This window comes from Cherax quadricarinatus, chromosome 50, assembly GCF_038502225.1.
Source record: "Cherax quadricarinatus isolate ZL_2023a chromosome 50, ASM3850222v1, whole genome shotgun sequence".
Taxonomy (NCBI): Eukaryota; Metazoa; Arthropoda; class Malacostraca; order Decapoda; family Parastacidae; genus Cherax; species Cherax quadricarinatus.
In genome coordinates this window covers 25,890,710-25,911,708 of record NC_091341.1, presented here as the reverse complement: position 1 = coordinate 25,911,708, position 20,999 = coordinate 25,890,710, and the positions used below count along the sequence as shown (strand labels likewise).

The 20,999-nt window shown below is 38.5% G+C and overlaps 1 protein-coding gene across 1 annotated transcript; it reads right to left on the bottom strand.

Annotated features, from left to right (window-relative positions):
• Nucleotides 1–207: 207 nt before the first annotated feature.
• Nucleotides 208–14,971, bottom strand: LOC138854132 (glutamate receptor-like). Its single transcript, XM_070095345.1, has 11 exons — nt 14,772–14,971; nt 13,712–13,885; nt 13,078–13,319; nt 12,525–12,647; nt 12,062–12,227; nt 11,527–11,765; nt 10,516–10,700; nt 8,852–9,088; nt 6,668–6,840; nt 1,019–1,181; nt 208–399 (listed from the first exon to the last, which is right to left on the bottom strand). The coding sequence occupies exons 1-11, from the start codon at nt 14,969–14,971 to the stop codon at nt 208–210; spliced, it is 2,094 nt and encodes a 697-aa protein (XP_069951446.1).
• Nucleotides 14,972–20,999: the final 6,028 nt, after the last annotated feature.

Here is a 20,999-nt window from a genome sequence, read left to right as displayed (position 1 = left end):
AGCACCAGTGGGCGACGTTCTCCCCCAGCAGGGTGAGGAAGGCCACGCCTGGGAAAGTAGTTACTGAGGGGAGGAGCACCAGTGGGCGAGGTTCTCCCCCAGCAGGGTGAGGAAGGCCACGCCTGGGAAGGTGGTTACTGAGGGGAGGAGCACCAGTGGACGAGGTTCTCCCCAGCAGGGTGAGGAAGGCCACGCCTGTGAAGGTGGTTACTGAGGGGAGGAGCACCAGTGGGCGAGGTTCTCCCCCAGCAGGGTGAGGAAGGCTACTCCTGTACCCAGCAGCAGCATGTAGAATGCTCCTTGCAGGTGATTCATTCCCAACACCACACTGCTGTCCTCTTTCTGGAAATTTGTAAAATAATTAAGTGTGGGACCCATAGTCTCGGAGAAGTGGATAAAAATGTTTCAAGGAAGGAAGAATATTTGGATTTCTTTCTGAAGCCGTTTGAATATTCCACTTCCCCTGCCACCCCATCCTTTCATTTTTTTTACCAGTAGATATTACTGATGATATTATCGGTTTAAATTTCTTTTTACAGCGATGTGATTCTAATATTGCAATGTTATTACCACAGTCAGTCAGCAGTATTAAAATCTTATCCCTATAAAAAGAAACTTAAACCAGATAATATAATCAGTAATATGATTTAAGGCTTTCGATAGGGTGAAAACTGAGAAGGATGTTAATAAACTTTCAAAAAATTAATATTTTTGTAAGTTATTGATATTATTATTATTATTATTATTATTATTAATAATAATAATAATAATAACAATAATAATAATAATAATAATAATAATATTATTATTATTATTATTATTATTATTGTTATTATTATTATTATTATTATTGCTATTATTATTATTATTATTATTAATATTACTATTATTGCTATTATTATTATTATTATTATTATTATTATTATTATTATTATTATTATTGTTATTATTATTATTATTATTATTATTATTATTATTATTATTATTACAGCTGTTATTAAGAATGTCAGGTGCTCACATATGGTGCAGTGCTGGGGACACTTTGTGGCTTGAGTGCTGCTGCTGCTCTGTTCTCTATCATACGTTGTACCAACACTTCCTCAGTCCACCGCCTGATAATTCCAGCATCTTGCAAACGAAATATAAGCTGCATAAATCTATTGTAAAATGGGGCACCTTTCCTAGAGGGAAAAGGTAAGATACTGTAGAGATTAGTATTATTATTATAATTTTGATACAGCAATAAAATATTGAAGAAACCAGTTTGGGGGATGCAAATGTTATATATATATATATATATATATATATATATATATATATATATATATATATATATATATATATATATATATATATATATATATATACATATGCAATAAGATCACAGTATTATTCTTCCCATCAAGATAGAGTTAAACTGTCTGTTTTCTCATCAATGTTTTTGAGAGCTTTACGAATTTGTAGTCCAGAGTTCATAGATGAGGAAATGTCCAAAATTTATGAAATAGGTAATGATTTGAAATACCCAAGAAACGTAATTGATAAATCTTTTAAAGTTGCTAGAAATACTTTTTACAATCCAAAAAGGGACAACTAGCTTTATTCAACTAAAAATATGTTGGTTCTCCCTTACCATGAAAACTTGGTTGATATGCCTTCTCTTCTTAAGACTTTTAATATTAAAGTTGTATTCAAAAATCTTGATGCAGTAAAAAAACTTTTGATAAAGAATTCCCCCCAAAATGCTGATGGATGTGTCTATAAGATTCCTTGTAAAATTTGCGATAAAGTTTATTACGGTCAAACTGGTAAAAATCTCGAACTAAGATTAAAACAACATAAATATAGCATTAGAACTGGGCAAGATTCCAATGCTCTATTTACTCATGTAAAAGATTTTGCATATATATATCTATATATATATATATATATATATATATATATATATATATATATATATATATATATATATATATATATATATATATATATATATATATATATATATATATATTTATTTATATATATATATATGTATATAATATATATATATATATATATATATATATATATATATATATATATATATACCTATATGAAGTTGCAGGGGTCGGGTCATAATTTTGTGTTCATGTGTTTGTATTGCTATATGGTTGCAGGGGTCGAATCACAGCTCTTGGTCCTGACTCTTTGCTGGTCCCTACTATGTCCAATCTCTCCGTGCTCCAAGAGCCTTAACAAGTGTGTGTATGTGTGTGTGTGTGTGTGTGTGTGTGTGTGTGTGTGTGTGTGTGTGTGTGTGTGTGTGTGTGTGTGTGTGTGCGTGTGTGTGTGTACGTGCGTTTGCATATATGAAAATTTATAACCATTCTACAATACTGAGACCAAAACTGTGTTGCATAGTCTAAATGTGTCCAAATGTGTCCATACTAGTGAGGTACAGTTCACCTTTATAGAAGTCGTGTTTTGATAAATATGCATTTAAAATGCCCTTGTGTGTAATTACCTTCAAGCTGGATATTGCCTAATTAATTATTTTTTATTATTTTTTTATTAACACATCGGCCAATTCCCACCATGGCAGGGTGGCCCGAAAAAGAAAAACTTTCATTATCATTCACTCCATCACTGTCTTACCAGTAATGGAGTGCAGGCACTGTACTTCTCATCTTCAGGACTCAAGTCCGGCCTGCCGGTTTCTCCGAATCCCTTCATAAATGTTACTTTGTTCACACTCCAACAGCACGTCAAGTATTAAAAACCATTTGTCTCTATTCACTCCTATCAAATACGCTAATTAAATCTTTCGTAAATTATTCTGCCTTACGTTGTTAAATAGTATAAGTTTATATTACAACCTAGGATTTCAAATGGCCTGTTATCCCAGGTGTAATGGGAGCAAATAAACACAGTAGAAAAAGTTTAGACTTATATTATCCTTCACCAATTATAACAGCAATATGTACACTATGTACAGTGATAAATATAGTGCACTCCACGGTAAGCAAGGCAGAAATAGAAGCCACAAGATAGCAGACCGTGCTTCAACCAGCTCTAGAGTGGGAATGACAAGGGCAGACAGGAGAGCGGTATCCACATAACCTCTGCGATTGTCAATCCCACCTTCTTATTGGCTAGAACCTGGTCACTAGTTGAACGATGGGGCCCCATCATCAACTCTTAGCAACCTGGTTCGCTGGTTGGGGGAGATAGCCTGTAAATGAGGGTGTGTCCATGCGCCGAATAAAGGTTACGTACTCTTTGCATGCCACACCCCCACCCCCGAGAAGGCTCAGGATTAGGCTGCCACCTCCCAGTGGTAACCGTGCCGCCATGGCACAAAATAATGGGACCGCCTATCCTCTCCACCATCCAACTCTTAGATAGAGCTCAGCTTTCCTAGTGACCAAAAGCCAAACCCTAAACTTAGAGTGAGACAGCAGTCAGACAGGCTAGCATAGGTCCAAGATACAGGCGGACGGTAGCCCGCATCCCCTCACTAAAAAAAAAAACCCCCACATCAGGGGATAAAAAAAAGAGCTTGAAAGGGGTTACCACAAATACATCCTAACCTAAATAAAATAATAAACTAGACTCTTGACAAAGAGTCTGCCAACACATTTTCTTTGCCGGCAATATAATGAATTTTGATATTGTAGGGCTGCAGCCTGAGCGTCCAACGCATAAGCCTTGTGTTGTGATTCTATACAAGGTTTTTGTAATTCCTAAGTGACCTCCTGATGACGTATTATGAGCTATATTTAATATCTGAGGTCTATACTTGGTTGGAACCACTAACCTGTCGTATAATTGCCGGCCCTCTATCTCCTTACCAGTCTCAGTGCAAACCAAATAATCATTTTTAACTTCATACTTGACTGGATGACCCAAAGAGGATTTACCCATGGCTGCCTCAAAAGCGAATTTTAAAGAAGGGTCCTTTCGTTGTTCCTCCCGGAAGGACAGTCCCTCGGGCATGGAAACAGAGACATCTGGCAATCCTGCAACCTGGGAATAGGAAGGCTTGATCGGGGTCTGTTCACTTGATTTACGAGACTCCGGCCGGTGTGTCTCATAAAACAACGTGGCTATTCCGAGATCGGAGTCGTCCAAGGATAGGTCAACATTCTCCCCAGACAACCCTTGGGATGTTGCCCGAGTTATGGCCAACACTGGAGAAGCATTAATCATTATAGGTTCAGGACACGAAGTAACAGTAGTAATGTTATTACCCAGTAATAACATGGCATTTTTCATGGGAAATCCTTTTGAGACCCCTACAGTCAAGTACCCAGTGTAATATTTGCACTGTACATAAATTTTATGCAAAGGAACGGAAAAGATAGCTCCTCCAAATGCTTCCAATAAAACTGAGGAATTCAAAGTATTCTCTGAAAGGGGTAATATTCCTTCTCTGACAAGTGAGCAATATGCTCCAGTATCTCTAAAGGTATTTACTTTAGTTGGTTCTGAGTTTTCCTGAAGGGAAATAAGACTTTCGCAATAATAAGGGGCCATACCTTTTTCTACTTCTCTAGGGGACATGTTACTAGGGATATTAGAGATTTTCCCGATGGGTTGAGGTTTTTGGGGGCAGTTGGAACTGATGTGACCTACTTTATTGCACCTGAAGCAGACGACAGGCTTGCCCTTTACTCCCTGATGACGTTGCAAGTGGTGTCGTTCTGGCTGGTGCCTCTCTGGATATTGTTGTCGAGATGCTCCATAAGTAGTTTGCCTCTCCGCAGGGGGACCATATGTTGAGAAGCGTGGCTCACCAGGTGACTTGGTTGGATGACGTAGACGCTCTCCCTCCGGCTGGCACTTCATTCTCCAATGTTGTCGATCTCTGCTCACGCCAGACTGTTGAAAAGAGAGACGGGACCGCTCGGACAAGGAGCGGTTCGTTTCGAAGGTATCAGCCAACCTGGCCGCCTCCAATGCAGTGGTTAAGTCACGATCCTGCAGAAAGACACGAACCTCTGGTCCCACAGACTCCAGCAGGTTATCAATCAGAATAAGCTGCACCAGCTCCTCAAAGTTAGAGACACCACTCGCTTTATACCAGCTGGTAAAAGCTTTGGTTTGCTGTCTCACAAAGTCCACCAGGGATTGACCAAGCTGCCGCCTGTTCAATTTGAAGGTCTTACGATATTTAGCTGGGATACATGTATATGCTCCCAACACTGTGGTCTTCACTACTTGATAATCAGAGAATTCAGCGTCAGTTAATACCGACGTAAATTCCTGTGCCTTACCCAATAATGCTGTATGAACCAACGCTGCCCAGTGCTGTTCCGGCCACCTCAAGGCTCGAGCCTGATTTTCGAAGCTTTCGAAAAATTGCTCTGGTTCGGCCTCATTGAAGCGGGGAACAAGCTGTACTGCTTTTTGTAAACTGAAATCGTTTACAGAATGCGAAAACTGTCTCCTCTCTCTTTCCCTATCAAATTCTTCCCTTGCGAATGCTCTCTGTTCCCTAGTTTGCTCCAGCGTGATTTTTGCCAGCTCAAGTGCCAACGACGCTGATTCACCCTGAGACAACCCAGCTGCACTATACTGACCATTTTGCTCCGTAGGTGTATCATCTTCCTCCTGCGAGAACATAGTAGTTTTTTCCCTAGCTCCCGTAAAGGGAGGAGTTTGATGTGCCATCTCTTCTTCAATAAGTATGTCAGCAATAAGTGAACGCAGTTGCGCAGCTGTGAGAGTGCGTTTATAGGGAATGCCAATGGAACGAGCAATTTGCCAACAACGCTGTAGGGACAATTTAGGTAGGTTATGCAAAGTATATGCCGACACCAGGCGTCTGACTCGTCTAGGTGGCATAAGTTATTCGCTATGCACAGTACGAATACCCCAACGTAACACGTTAATTTGCAGAACACGCTTAGCTATGCACAGTACGATTGCAGAATACGCATACAAGCAAAGCCGACTGCACACAAGATTGACCGTAGCGAAGCGAGCACACTGAACAAGCTAGTAGCGAGCTGTTGAACGATCACACAATAGCAAGGCTGATCATAAGCAACTGACACGCAAAATTTGTAAAGCGAAGCGAAACAGCAAGCTACACAATGTTCCTGCTACAAGCTTCACCCTAAGCTCAACCGTTTCTCTAAGTCCAGCTCTCGGACAGGCTACCCATATTACAACCTAGGATTTCAAATGGCCTGTTATCCCAGGTGTAATGGGAGCAAATAAACACAGTAGAAAAAGTTTAGACTTATATTATCCTTCACCAATTATAACAGCAATATGTACACTATGTACAGTGATAAATATAGTGCACTCCACGGTAAGCAAGGCAGAAATAGAAGCCACAAGATAGCAGACCGTGCTTCAACCAGCTCTAGAGTGGGAATGACAAGGGCAGACAGGAGAGCGGTATCCACATAACCTCTGCGATTGTCAATCCCACCTTCTTATTGGCTAGAACCTGGTCACTAGTTGAACGATGGGGCCCCATCATCAACTCTTAGCAACCTGGTTCGCTGGTTGGGGGAGATAGCCTGTAAATGAGGGTGTGTCCATGCGCCGAATAAAGGTTACGTACTCTTTGCATGCCACAGTTTACGTCCTCGTCAATGCTTATAAAAAAGACATACAAATTAAGCCAATTGCATAGCACCTTAAGTATTATTAACATTAAGACAATACTTGCCTGAAACCCCATCCAAAGCCAGCCAGAAGACGAATTTCTTCATGGCTGAGGTAATAAGGTGTTTGCCCATAGTTGTTAGTGTATAGGGAGTCGATAGCTATCATGATGGAGTACCTGACGCTTAAAAAAGAGTATTCTCCCTCTCTCACCTTCTGCAGTCCTTTCGTTATCACCTGAGTCTTGTAGCCGCAACATAAAAAAATACCTATTAATTTATATATATATATATATATATATATATATATATATATATATATATATATATATATATATATATATATACATATATATGCAATAAGATCACAGTAAACAGGTGATTTCAGAATATGCAAAACAACCACTGTGAAAGAATAGAGAAGTTCCAAGATATACACCATTTCCTTGGCAAATTAAATAGCTTAGCCCATTCTATAAATTTTACTGTTGAATTTGAAGAAAATAACTCATTGCCTTTTCTAGATGTTTTAATTATTAAGGGTAATAATGAATTCAAATTTAAAATTTACAGAAAACCTACAAATAACTGTTCCTATGTCCACTATTATTCTTCCCATCAAGACAGAGTTAAGCTGTCTGTTTTCTCATCAACATTTTTGAGAGCTTTATGAATTTGTAGTCCAGAGTTCATAGATGAAGAAATATCCAAAATTTATGAAATAGGTAATGATTTGAAATACCCAAGAAATGTAATTGATAAATCTTTTAAACTTGCTAGAAATACTTTTTACAATCCAAAAGGGGACAACCAACCTTATTCAACTAAAAATATGTTGGTTCTCCCTTACCATGAAAATTTGGTTGATAAGCCTTCTCTTCTTAAGACTTTTAATATTAAAGTTGTATTCAAAAATCTTGATACAGTAAAAAAAACTTTTGATAAAGAATCCCCCCAAAATGCTGATGGATGTGTCTATAAAGTTTATTACGGTCAAACTGGTAAAAATCTCGAACTAAGATTAAAACAACATAAATATAGCATTAGAACTGGGCAAGATTCCAATGCTCTATTTATTCATGTAAAAGATTTTAACCATCCAATTGATTTTCAAAAAGTTGAGAAAGTAGTATCAAGCAAGTCCATGGTCGACAGGAATATAATTGAATCTTGTTTCATAAAAAGCAGTTTTGACAATAATATGAATATTTCCTTTGGTTTATGTAAATTAGATCCATTTATAATCAATAGAATTTGGGAAGAATTTAATAATACATTGGACAAATAATAATTTTTTAAATTTCCTATTTTTTGGGTAGAATAGTTTGTTGGTGGGTTGTATGAAGGACCTGTCTAGTTCGGCCGGCGGGCCTGCTGTCTCGCGTCAGGTGTTTCGTTGTTGTGGGATCTGATAGTGAGGTGTGGGCTACCCCTTTATATACCTTCCTTTGATGCTTTACTTTCATTGTTCCTTGATAATGTGAGTAGTCACGAAAGCGCTTGGAACTTCTCTATTCTTTCACAGTGGTTGTTTTGCATATATATGTCGTGCCGAATAGGCAGAACTTGCTATCTTGGCTTAAATAGCAACGCTCATCTTGCCATATAGGACAAGTGAAAATTTGCGTATGCAATAATTTCGCCAAAATAATTCTGAACCTAACGAAAAAAATATATTTCACTGTGTTTGTTTAGTATTAAATTATTGTAAACAAATCTAAAATATATTTAGTTGGGTTAGGCTAAAACAAATTGTTCTTGTTATAATAAGGTTAGGTAAGTTTTCTAAGATTCTTGTGATGCAAAATTATAAATTTTTACATTAACATTAATGAAATAAATACATCGTTAAACGTATAAGAGAAAATTTTAGAAAGGATTTAATTTTAAATGAGTTCTTGCTAATTGACCAGTTTTGCCTATTCGGCACGACATATATATATATATATATATATATATATATATATATATATATATATATATATATATATATATATATATATATATATATATATATATATATATATATATATATATATATATATATATATATATATATATATATATATATATATATATATATATATATATATATATATATATATATATATATATATATATATATATATATATATACTGATCCGGCTATATATATATTAGGAATTTTAATCAAAATATATCCCAGCAAAAACTTGTTCTGCAATTTGTCTCTTTTGTTCAGTTTTCTTTAGAAAAAAATGCATAGTGACCTCCATTTTCTTATATAATTTTTGTATTATAGGGTCGGTGTGCTGTGAGAAATAGAGTAGTACTGATCCGGCTAGAACATAAGATTCAATGCCCCACTTCCAGTTGTCTCGAGTCACCAGGTCCTCGAAGGTTTCCGGGGGTTTAGTCTTCTCCTGGACCGACAAGTGAGCCACTAACGAGGAGCTGTAACCTGTGGTCATGACCAGACAGAACATCAACCACGCGCCTACCAACACCTGGAAACATAATGAGAAGCTGTAACCTGTGGTTATGACCAGACACAACATCAGCCACACGCCCACCAACAATTGGAAAAGTAAAAGCAATATCTACATCTCATGGTAATGACCAGCCAGAATGTCTAGAAAATATTGCTACATTAAGCTTGTCCACTTCAGAATTCTTCTTATGTAACTACACTTATCCTAATAACACAGCTTCCCTCATTGAAATTTCATGCTGGTAGCTCTTGTGATGAATATTCACCTTCTTGTTGATTCACCGATATTCTCCCGGCCCGGAACTTTTCCAAGTGGTGGCCCGGCCTTGGGTTCCCTATCTAGGGAGTGTCTGAGACCCAAGTCTCCCATGGGAGGAGGCACAAGTACCCCTCTCATCGTTGTGATCAACTATCCTCAGGCCTAGCCACATTCCCCGCCCTCACGGGGCTCGTAAGGAGAAGCTAGACCTCTCTGGTCTGCCATCCCAGTCCCAAGGGGGATAATGGGAATGACAGTCTTGTGAGCTACAAGCTATGGCTCAGGAACCTACCCTACCCTAGAAGGGCTGGACAAGGTGTCGATGTGATGAATATTCAGTTAGGTTATCTTACCTAATTTTATACTGTTCAATATAATATTTAGTTCTCTAATGTCTATACAAAATAATGAAAAATAACTCAGTCATGTTTAGAAGACCAAAGAGAAAAAATCTCATATTTTGTTCACGTTTTGTGTCGCTGCTGCTGACTGTCACACCTGTTTAAATTAACTCATATCTCGTGTGGAAAAACTCAAGTCAGTATTCTAGATAATTTAAATTTTAATATATTGACTGTAGTTAAATACACGCTTCTCAAAGTTGAGCTCTAGCTTAAGAACAATTAAAGGTGTTTAGAGTGTCTGAACTCTATTTTCATAGACTAGGACATTGGCCTCAATCTCTACGTGTGTTAGGATTGACTTCCTAATCCTAGCTACCTTTCTGCTACTGCTGTTTAGTGGTTAACGTAGGATTATGTGTCAAATTTAAGGCACCAAAATAAATAAAATCCATCATAAATTTCAACAAATATTCATCATATTATTTGCTAAAAAGAAAAAAATTTCTTATTGCACTTCATTTGTGTCACTTCTAGCATCCATTTCTTTACAGTAATTGTATATGGAGAGAGAACTGATTGTTTTACTAATTCGTCAGACTAGTCCTGTCTCCTGGCAGCAAAGTCCATCGGACTTTGTCTTGGTGATTTGGCTGAGAACCTGGAAGGTGCAAAAAAATTAGAAATCAGCCTTCAGAGCTGCCCCCAGGATTTAGACATTTGTCTTTATAAGCGACGCCATTTCACCGCAAGAAGAATCAATATAGTATACTCCAAACTTGGAAGACTTGCGTGTTATATAAGGTAGTATGAAAAACCACTGATAATGATACACAATTTTACTTTTCCTGCTTTGTTGACGGAAGGATCTGAGGGCAGGTTGGCCAGGAGTGCGCCCCAGCCATACAGAAGGATGGTGACGAAGTTGACTGTGTGTGTCCCTGTGACCCACCACCATACTCTCTGTAGTATCCACATGATCACACCCCACAACACCACACTCGTCAACAACGTCAGCCATAGTTCTCCTGAAGAAAGAATTAATTGGATATTATATCATAAAGTGTAGCTGAAGCTTACAACGTGTTTATTCATCTAGGTATTACTTTCATATATATATATATATATATATATATATATATATATATATATATATATATATATATATATATATATATATATATATATATATTTAATTATATTTATATAGGGAAGTACCACCTCTATAGCTGGAATGGGGACCCTCATCCTCAGAGAAGACAATAAACGTACCTCAGGGAAAACTCAAGGTTCTCCCCGGAGCTGTTTGAATATTTTCTTCTCCTACCACCCCCTATATATTTTTTATTCTATGTGAACATTTATTAATAAACAAAATACATTTACAGAAAAAAACATAAACATGAATACAATGGCGCAATGTATCAAAGATCATGAATTTCCTCCAGCTCCTCCGAGGCTGGACGTGAGCCAAGTATGCAGCAAGCATTTCCCCTCTGGATGGCGACGCTGTGGCGCTGGAACATGAAAGTGGCTGCCCTTGGGTCCCTGGTGGTGTCGATGAGTCTGGAACCCAATTCTTTAAGGAAACGTGTGACATTTTTTCCCCATGATCCCAAGGTCTCTGATCCCACTGGGACAAATTGATACTGTTGGCTAATGTCCCTGTACTTGCTGATCTTGTACTCCTCCCTGTGGTCAGCAGCTCCTCCCTGTCGCCCCACACTGTGATGGATATAGGTGTCAGCCAGTGTGGACACACAGGTATAGTCCCATGCTATGAGCTTGCCATTCTTCCAAGATACAAATAAAAGGTTTGTTAGTAAACACAAAATAATTATATAAATTGCTTACGTGAAAAAGGTTTTAAGAGTGAGAGGAGTTGTGGCAGAAGAGTTGGCTTCAAAGACACAATGATCAGTGGGTCGACTTCGTACGCCCTCAAGAACTCCATTGCCGGGATGCGTTCAGAAAGGGGTCCCATTGGTGCACCAATGTCTATCTCTTCCCGCTGTAGTTGACCTATTATACCAGTGAACTGGCCATTCTTCTGCACACCATAATATCGATTAGGCATCTCCCGCATCACTGAGCTTCGAATCACAGATAAATAAGGTAATAAGACCACGGAGATACCACTTAATTTGTTGAAAGATTTGTGGGATCAAAATATTTTTTTTATACCAACTACAAAGGGACAAATTATATGTATTTATTATATTTAGGGGAAGCGTTAAACCCTGTCAGCAGATAAAAAAGACGAACACGTCTTGAAAGAATATCACCTAACTACATTTCCTGATTTCTATACTATACAATTAAAAATTATTCTGTTTAACAGTTAACTCATCTGCTACACAATTTACACAAGAGATACAAATAAATTTACCTAATGTTGAGTTTTTCAGTAACGAGAGACAGAAGTCTAGCATCAAGGCTGTCCTTGAGGGACACTGTGCTGCCTGGTTCACTATTATCTAAGGTGTAATCCGTGTACGGGAAGTATATAATAGTTGAAAACTTCATTTCTTTCCCCCAGAAGTTATGAAACTGCTCTGTTAAAGAAATAAGAGGACGTCATTTTTGATAATATACGTTAGTCAAATTACAAACATTGTCTTGTTATAAAAACAATCGTAATAAAAAATGTATATTTCTTAAGTGATGTGGTTTTGATTTCTACAGGTTCTTTGTGTTAGGATGATGTGACTGTGTGATGTTAGATGATGACAACAGTATATATCTACCTGCATTAACAAATAGGTGAGTACAGAGAGGAAGCGCGTCTGTCTCGTACTCAGCAGACAGAGGATCAATCTTTATACTAAGTAAACAAACCAAAGAATACTCGCCTTGAAATAAATCATATTTGCTGTGAGTAAATGAAGCGAGGTTCCACAGGTGGAGGAGCTGGACGTCTGCCTCACCCATGTTACAGTACAGACACCTCCGGTACACCCACACACCTCCACTCACTAGTGTGCCTGATTATACAGAAGTTAATTATATACGCTTAGGAACAAAAGAAAAGTAACTGAACAATGCGTTTTAATATTTATGAACATTTCCCATGTTTTATATTATCAGGTATGCAAGTTTCTTATATTTTCGAAAATTGAATACAAAGACCCAATACTGACAAGTATGGGATTAAAGACACAATATGCAGGACAAGCTTTATGAAATCTGATTACCTTTCTGTGAAAAACTTTAACAAAGTCATGGTCAGGTAGAGCTCAAGCCGAAGTGAAGCGAAATTCCATTGAAATCTTGTTCAACACATTATCTTTAATTGCAGGAATTCTTGTGTTACAGAAACTCCACTGTGTCATCCCATATACTATGTGAGCACATGAAAAATGTCAGTGTCGTATCAGAAAATAAAGATCCCGGACGCATACTGACCTTCCCGTGTAACGGGTTTTTTATAACGTGGGTTATGTAGTGGTGCTATGAATTTGATGCTGTGTTGGACGACGTCATTGAAGGTAATGTTTTGGAGGGTGAGGTCGTGGAGGGCCAGGTAGAGGGCGTGGATAGTGTTGTGGAGGCTATGGTGGAGAAGCACATCCTTCACCCCCGCTTTTCCTCCCACAACAAGCACAAGAGTCTCTGGTAACTTCCATAGTTCAGCTTCCTCAAGAAACCTGCGTAACGTTACCAAGAGAATCTGTACTCTCTCAATTTTTCTTCATTTGGAAACTGATTAATTTTCTATCTCCTCGACATCTGATGTGACTCATGTGTTGTTGACTAACCAATGGATTTTTATACTTTTTATCCCAGTTCTTTCAAGCAAAGAATAAAAAAATGCTAATGAGAAATTTCTAAAATTCGGGAAGGTCTAACAATCTTATCTCACACTGATAACAAACAACAAATATCCAAACTGCTTTATCTATATACGAAAACTAATGTTTGTAGATTTAAGAATTGCGTAAAATTTTGGCTAAGCCAAACCAATCAGTTCAGATTGTATTTTCTTTATAATGGATCAGTCAACTTCAGCTCCAGATTTCAGTATCAATTATAAAGTTACCTTAAGAGAGGAAGAGTATTGTTGGTGTTGGTGAGGTCAAGGATGAGACCCCGGCAGGTGGTCTTAGAGTCGCCCCAGACACCCTGCAGGAGTTGGTCCTGGGCCAGCTGGTCCTGGGAGATCACCCACCCTACCTCCACCACCAGCCCAGCCTCCAAACTCTCACTCAAACGTCTAAGAGACAAAAAATTATATACGAATGCATATATTAATAAATATTATATGTTTTATATTATATGTTACATATATATATATATATATATATATATATATATATATATATATATATATATATATATATATATATATATATATATATATATATATATATATATATATATATATATGCAAAACAACCACTCTGAAAGAATAGAGAAATTCCAAGCGCTTTCGTGACTACTCACATTATGAAGGAACTATCAAAGATATATATATATATATATATATATATATATATATATATATATATATATATATATATATATATATATATATATATATATATATATATATATATATATATATATATATATATATTTCTACCTGGACCTTCTACTCATTTCTGCAACATTGCAAGTTCCTGAAATGAAGGTTGCAAGACGAAAGGCCTAGAGCTATCATTCAACTCTTTCAGTGGTTGCTTTGCATATATATGTAAATATATTTAAATACGCAAGCGTTAAAATTTTAAAATTTATCAGAAGTTGCTTTGACCGACATCTCACTGAAAGGAATTTAAATGTTGAAAAAATAGCATTATACCCTTTAAGAGGGATACCTAAAAACATCATATTTGGCGGAGAATGTTTATTACTACGACGTTTCACCATTATTGTACTTGATAAAGCTTCTTTCGAGCGAAACATTGTTAAAATTGGAGACTCCCTTTGTTATATGTTGCTTTTCTAACAATTGACGTCTCCCATCTATTCACTAACAACAATGGTGATATTTACCTACGTAACATAGTCTATTATCTTTGAAAATACAATGGAAAATTAAAGTATTTGGTAAATAGTCTGAAGAAAATCACATTTCGACAAAGGTATAAATATTTCACCTGATTATGTTGGCTGTAATTAGTGAGTGTTGTGTAGTGGTGATGAGTACCAGGTGACAGCTGGTGAGATAGTAGTGCTCCACCATCCGTTCCACCATCACGCCCACCTGCTCCACGGCTCCGCCCACATCGTGGCTAGTTATTAGCGCAGTGTTGATCAGCGTTATTAACAACACTGTTTTGTGACTTTCAAATAGCATTGTGTTTACCTAGAACAAAAAAATATACAACTGGGTATGTGTATTTGTGTATGTCGTGTGAGTAAATGTATATATCGCATGTGTGTATACCTGGAGTATACCTGGAGAGAGTTTAGGGGGTCAACGCCCCTACGGCCCGGTCTGTGACCAAGCCTCATGGTGGATCAGGGTCTGATCAACCAGGCTGTTACTGCTGGCCGCACGTAATCCAACGTACGAACCACAGCCCGGCTGGTCAGGTACTGACCTTACGTGACTGTTTAGTGCCTGCTTGAAGACATCCTGGGGTCTATTGGTAATCCCCCCTGATGTATGCTGGGAGGCAATTGAACAGTCTTGGGCCCCTGACACTTACTGTGTTATCTCTTATCGTGCTAATGCTTTTGAATCCTCCTTAATTCCTCCTTCCCTCACCATAGAAGGAAGGGCCGGCAAAATGTAGCATCTCAACAACAGTACCAGAAAAACACTGCAACATGATTCTTACGGGTTGCCGCGTGACACAGTAATCATGTCCTTAAATTGTTGCCTGACTTGCATTCGCTACTATATGTACCGAGGAGTGTCCAACAGAGATATTGTAAGTGACTCATGAAATCGTAATGACACGATTGCAAACAAACCATACCATGGGTGAGGTTAGAACCCTCGGTCAGAGAGTCTCAAAACTCCAGACCGTCGCGACGGTCTGGAGTTTTGAAAGACTCTAATCGCGGGTTCTAACCCCTCTCGTGGTACGGTTTATATTTTAAGCGTTTGCTCTTGTGTTTTTGCATCCATATTGTCATTATTAAATAATGACAATATGGAGTATGGCTACAAATTGTTGCATGAGTGAAAAAAAAATTATATTCTCCTGACGATACACAACAAATTGCTTATTGAAACTGTTTCTTAATTATGCCACAATGAGGATAAGAAAAGTAAATTATTTTCTTACGTACTGTATTTTACTAACAAAAGTAGTCATGGAAGTATCGTATAGAAACTACGAATGTAAAGTATAGACCTCAGATAGCCAATTTTTTAATAATTTATTCAATAAAATATTTTGTAGTTACGAGGATAGACTAACCTCGTTTTATAGTAAATATTAACGAACGTCGAAAATTTAATACAATAACCGATATTTTTTTTATGGATTACAGAGCTAAAGAATTATACATTTTCTTCATTACAAATATCTATAAAGATTTTATTTACTTCTGTTTCTGAGGTGAATTTATAGTCAGAATGATTTTAATTTGAAGAAAATCATCTCTTTATCTAAGATGAAAGAACTGATAAAAAATCCAAAGAATAATAATTAGGATTTTTTTTTCGTGTAAGCATAACATTGTTACTCTACTTATCTACTTACGACGCTTATCTATCGAGGTGTTGCGGGTAATTAATCATTGTAAACCAGGTCATGTGAACTTATGTCGTCATGACAGCCATATTCGCGTCCTACCCTCATAATGCTGTTATTTTACTAAACAAAAGCATATGCATTGATCAGCATTCTCTCATAAACAATACGTGCGCGAAATTGCAAATAATATTTTATAATTCTGAGCGAGATGTCTTGCGAATAATATGTGGTCTCTGGGCTGCAGCCGAGATGCAGTTTGTGAGATGAATCATCAGCAGGTACCAGCTTCCGTTGTTGTGTCTTGGTAGAAGCTGACTTCAGCTTTCCCTGAGGAGACAGAGGCGCCTCTCTGTGGTACGGTAAGGCTAATTTTCCTTCGTTAATCCACTCATTTATGCATCGATAAACAGTGGATATGCTAATATGATACATCAGAGAAATTTCCCAAGCAGACACACCGTCCAGATAACGCATCACAACTCCGGTCCGACTGGTTCGTGAGAGACGTTTTCTTCTTGGTTTCCCATTCATTCGACTGGTTCTCTCAAACTGAAATGAGACGCAAGTTCTCGTTTTTCTCTATTGCAGAAAATGTTTAAACCAATAATTGTTTTACCTCCTGAAGAGTAAATCATATTATAAATATAAGATTTTTATTTATTATTCATATGAAAATAATGTATTTTAATGCCTATCAGTTTGACTAGAAGGAAAAATTTATTATATAATTGGTTAAAAGTGATCATTAATTTTTAAAGAGGTGGACCGGTAAGCCAGTCGAAGGTCTCGGTCAGATGACCAAAAACTCCATATCTTGTTGACAAGCGAATTTTCCTTTCACTATTTAGATATTTACTTACTAATATTCTAATATTTTGTAATTATACTTGTAGGAAAGAGCTAAACCCTTAAAGGTATCTACATCATGGGAAGGAATCTGGGTAGATCAGTCAGATTTGATCGTTCAGGTCTGATGGATCAGAGTAGTTATATGTTTGAAGGTATATATGGTATACTGGAGCCTTGGCCAAGGTAACAGTTTGCATGTTTTGCAATATTGCTGTCGACCTCTGGTGACAGTAAAAGGAATTCAAGTATATTACTATTGTAATTATTATTATCATTATTATTATTATTATTATTATTATTATTATTATTATTATTATTATTATTATTATTATTATTAGTTTTACCCTTGTTATTATTATTGTTCCACGGAAGGGGTCAGTGGCTTCATAGCAAGAAGTATAAATAATAGAAGTCCTCAGGTTGTTCTTCAACTCTATATATCTTTGGTTAGGCCTCATTAACTATGCTGCACAATTCTGGTCACCGTATTACAGAATGGATATAAATGCTCCGGAAAACGTACACAGGAGGATGACAAAGCTGATCCCATGTATCAGAAATCTTCCCTATGAGGATAGACTGAGGGGCCTGAATCTGCACTCTCTAGAAAGGCGTAGAATTAGGGGAAAATATGATTGGAAAACAGGAATTAATAAAGGGGATGTCAATAGCGTGCTAAAAATATCTAACATAGACAGGACTTGCAGCAATGGGTTTAAATTGGAAAAATTCAGTTTCAGGAAGGATATAGGAAAGTACTGGTTTGGTAATAGAGTTGTGGATGAGTGGAACAAACTCCCGAATACAGTCATAGAAGCTAAGACGTTGTGTAGCTTTAAAAATAGATTGGATAAATACATGATTGGGTGTGGGTGGGTGTGAGTTGAACCTGACTAGCATGTGCTACTAGGCTGGATGCACTGCTCCTCCCTTAAGTGACGTGTCTGACCTCACTAGGTCAAGGCATTGGCTTAAGCCGGTGGGAGAATTGGAGCTGCCTCGCATAGGCCAGTAGGCCTGTTGCAGTGTTCCTTCTTTCTTATGATAATTTGAAAACGCCTCATCTGATCGGCTTCAAACTGCCCACGCTGGTGCGTCCTACATAAAGAAAAGGTTCGATTCCTACTTTGCATGTATTTGTTGCTGTATGACCCTAGTGGGTTTAGCACTTCTTTTTATTTTTTTATTTTTTCCATTTTTATTTGAGGCATTGTAGTCATCTTTCTCACGTGTGATGAATTGAGAATGCCAATTTCACTGCTTCAGAATTACTGCTCTAATTTAATTTTCCCAAAGCTAGAGTCACAGTACGTTTGGCAATATTTTTTGTTTTGCTTTTGGAAAGAGGATGTTGGTTTGCCAGTGGTGGGTTACTCAGCGCAAGAAGTTATAGAGGCCCGACCCTCCGCCATGTAGTATCAGTCAGTCGTTGACGAAGCTCCTGGAGAACCACAATTTATCACAATAAAATGTCACATTAGCTGCACTTGTGTCCTTTTACCTAACATATTGTCGGTAATTCTACCAGCATTTATACAAAGCAAGTGACCCGTCTACTACAGTAAAGTCATCCTAATCAGCACCGAAGAAATATAGACCTGAATTCGTTTGGCAGATAAGAATATTATCGAAGATATGGGATAACTACAAGATGGCACAGATGAACTTCATCAGTGGTAGACTGAGTGATTTTTTTGAGTCAAAGGATCAAACTTATGAAAACCAGAGAGGGAAATTGATTCTACTTACGTACCTGTGATCTATGAAAAAAATTCATTACACGCTATTGATAAATCTTCACTGTATGTTTGTAGGATATGTAAACTACTTTAAACATGTTTAGGGACAATGTACCTTAAGGTAGACGAGAGTGCTGAGCTGTAAACTGTGTGGCTTGGGGCGGTTCCCAGTGAACAATGCGTCAGTAACCTGGGCGTGAAGTATTTATACCCGGGAGGCAACAAGAGCATCTCAAGTTGCCACTAACATTAATGAAGGTTAGACTCATGCGGGATTTGAGTGATATGTGTGTGTGTGTGTGTGTGTGTGTGTGTGTGTGTGTGTGTGTGTGTGTGTGTGTGTGTGTGTATTACCTATTTGTGGCTGCAGGGTCGATTCATATCTCCTGGCCCCGTGTGTGTGTGTGTGTGTGTGTGTGTGTGTGTGTGTGTGTGTGTGTGTGTGTGTGTGTGTGTGTGTGTGTGTGTGTGTGTGGATGAATTAATTTATTTAGCTCCGCTTATTTTTCTGAAAACAGATTGTCAAAAATATTTACAAACACATTGCATTTGTAGTGTTAATGGTATTCATATTACAATTACGAGTTACATTCACCAAAGAAATTACATTTCTTGAAACATATAACAGAGCTGCATTTGTGTGAAAAAATAACACCCATCGTTGTCTTTACAGTTTTACTACTAGCAATATCTTCCTGTTAACGCATTTAAATCCTCAGCATCTTTATTCGTAGTCCGAGGTTTGGTGATACTTGTTCGTTACTGAGGCGAGGATTGAACATTAAAATGGTATAAAATACCGACAGGTTGTTAGGTAAGACACATATGCAACAGTTAGTTATCTTTATTATGAAACGTTTCGCCTACACAGTAGGCTTCTTCAGTCAAGTACAGAAAAGTTGATAGAAGCAGAAGATACTTGAAGACGATGTAATCAGTCCATCACCCTTAAAGTTTTGAGGTGGTCAGTCCCTCAGTCTGGAGAAGAGCATTGCAACACAAGGGTATCTTGGTACAGACCTGCAATCAACTTCGACAACTTCCACTAGTGAGAGGGGCTGGATTTGAGAGGGACCTGACTTCTCAACATCTGAGTTCTTACCTCTCCTAGTGGCCTACGTCTCACCTCTTGGCGCTATAAAAAGCTCCATCCTGTCACTTCTTCTCCATATTGTTTCATACTATGGAACAATGCTCTTCTCCAGACTGAGGGACTGACCACCTCAAAACTTTAAGGGTGATGGACTGATTACATCGTCTTCAAGTATCTTCTGCTTCTATCAACTTTTCTGTACTTGACTGAAGAAGCCTACTGTGTAGGCGAAACGTTTCATAATAAAGATACCTAACTGTTGCATATGTGTCTTACCTAACACACTGAGGCGAGGAGCACCAGTGGGCGAGGTTCTCCCCCAGCAGGGTGAGGAAGGCCACGCCTGGGAAGGTAGTTCCTGAGGGGAGGAGCACCAGTGAGCGAGGTTCTCCCCCAGCAGGGTGAGGAAGGCCACGCCTGGGAAGGTAGTTCCTGAGGGGAGGAGCACCAGTGGGCTAGGTTCTCCCCTAGCCAGGTGAGGTGGTTACTGGGTGGTTACTGAGGGAAGGAGCACCAGTGGGCGAGGTTCTCCCCCAGCCGGGTGAAGAAGGCCACGCCTGAGAAGGTGGTTACTGAGGAGAGGAGCACCAGTGGGCTAGGTTCTCCCCCAGCAGGGTGAGGAAGGCCACGCCTTTGAAGGTGGTCACTGAAGGGAGGAGCACCAGTGGGTTAGGTTCTCCCCCAGCCGGGTGAGGTGGTTACTGAGCGGAGGAGCACCAGTGGGCGAGGTTCTCCCCCAGCAGGGTGAGGTGGTTACTGAGGGAAGGAGCACCAGTGGGTGAGATTCTCCCCCAGCAGGGTGAGGTGGTTACCGGGTGGTTACTGAGGGAAGGAGCACCAGTGGGCGAGGTTCTCCCCCAGCCTGGTGAGGAGGTTACTGGGTGGTTACTGAGGGAAGGAGCACCAGTGGGCGAGGTTCTCCTCCAGCAAGGTGAGGAAGGCCACGCCTGGGAAGGTAGTTACTGAGGGGAGGAGCACCAGTGGGCGAGGTTC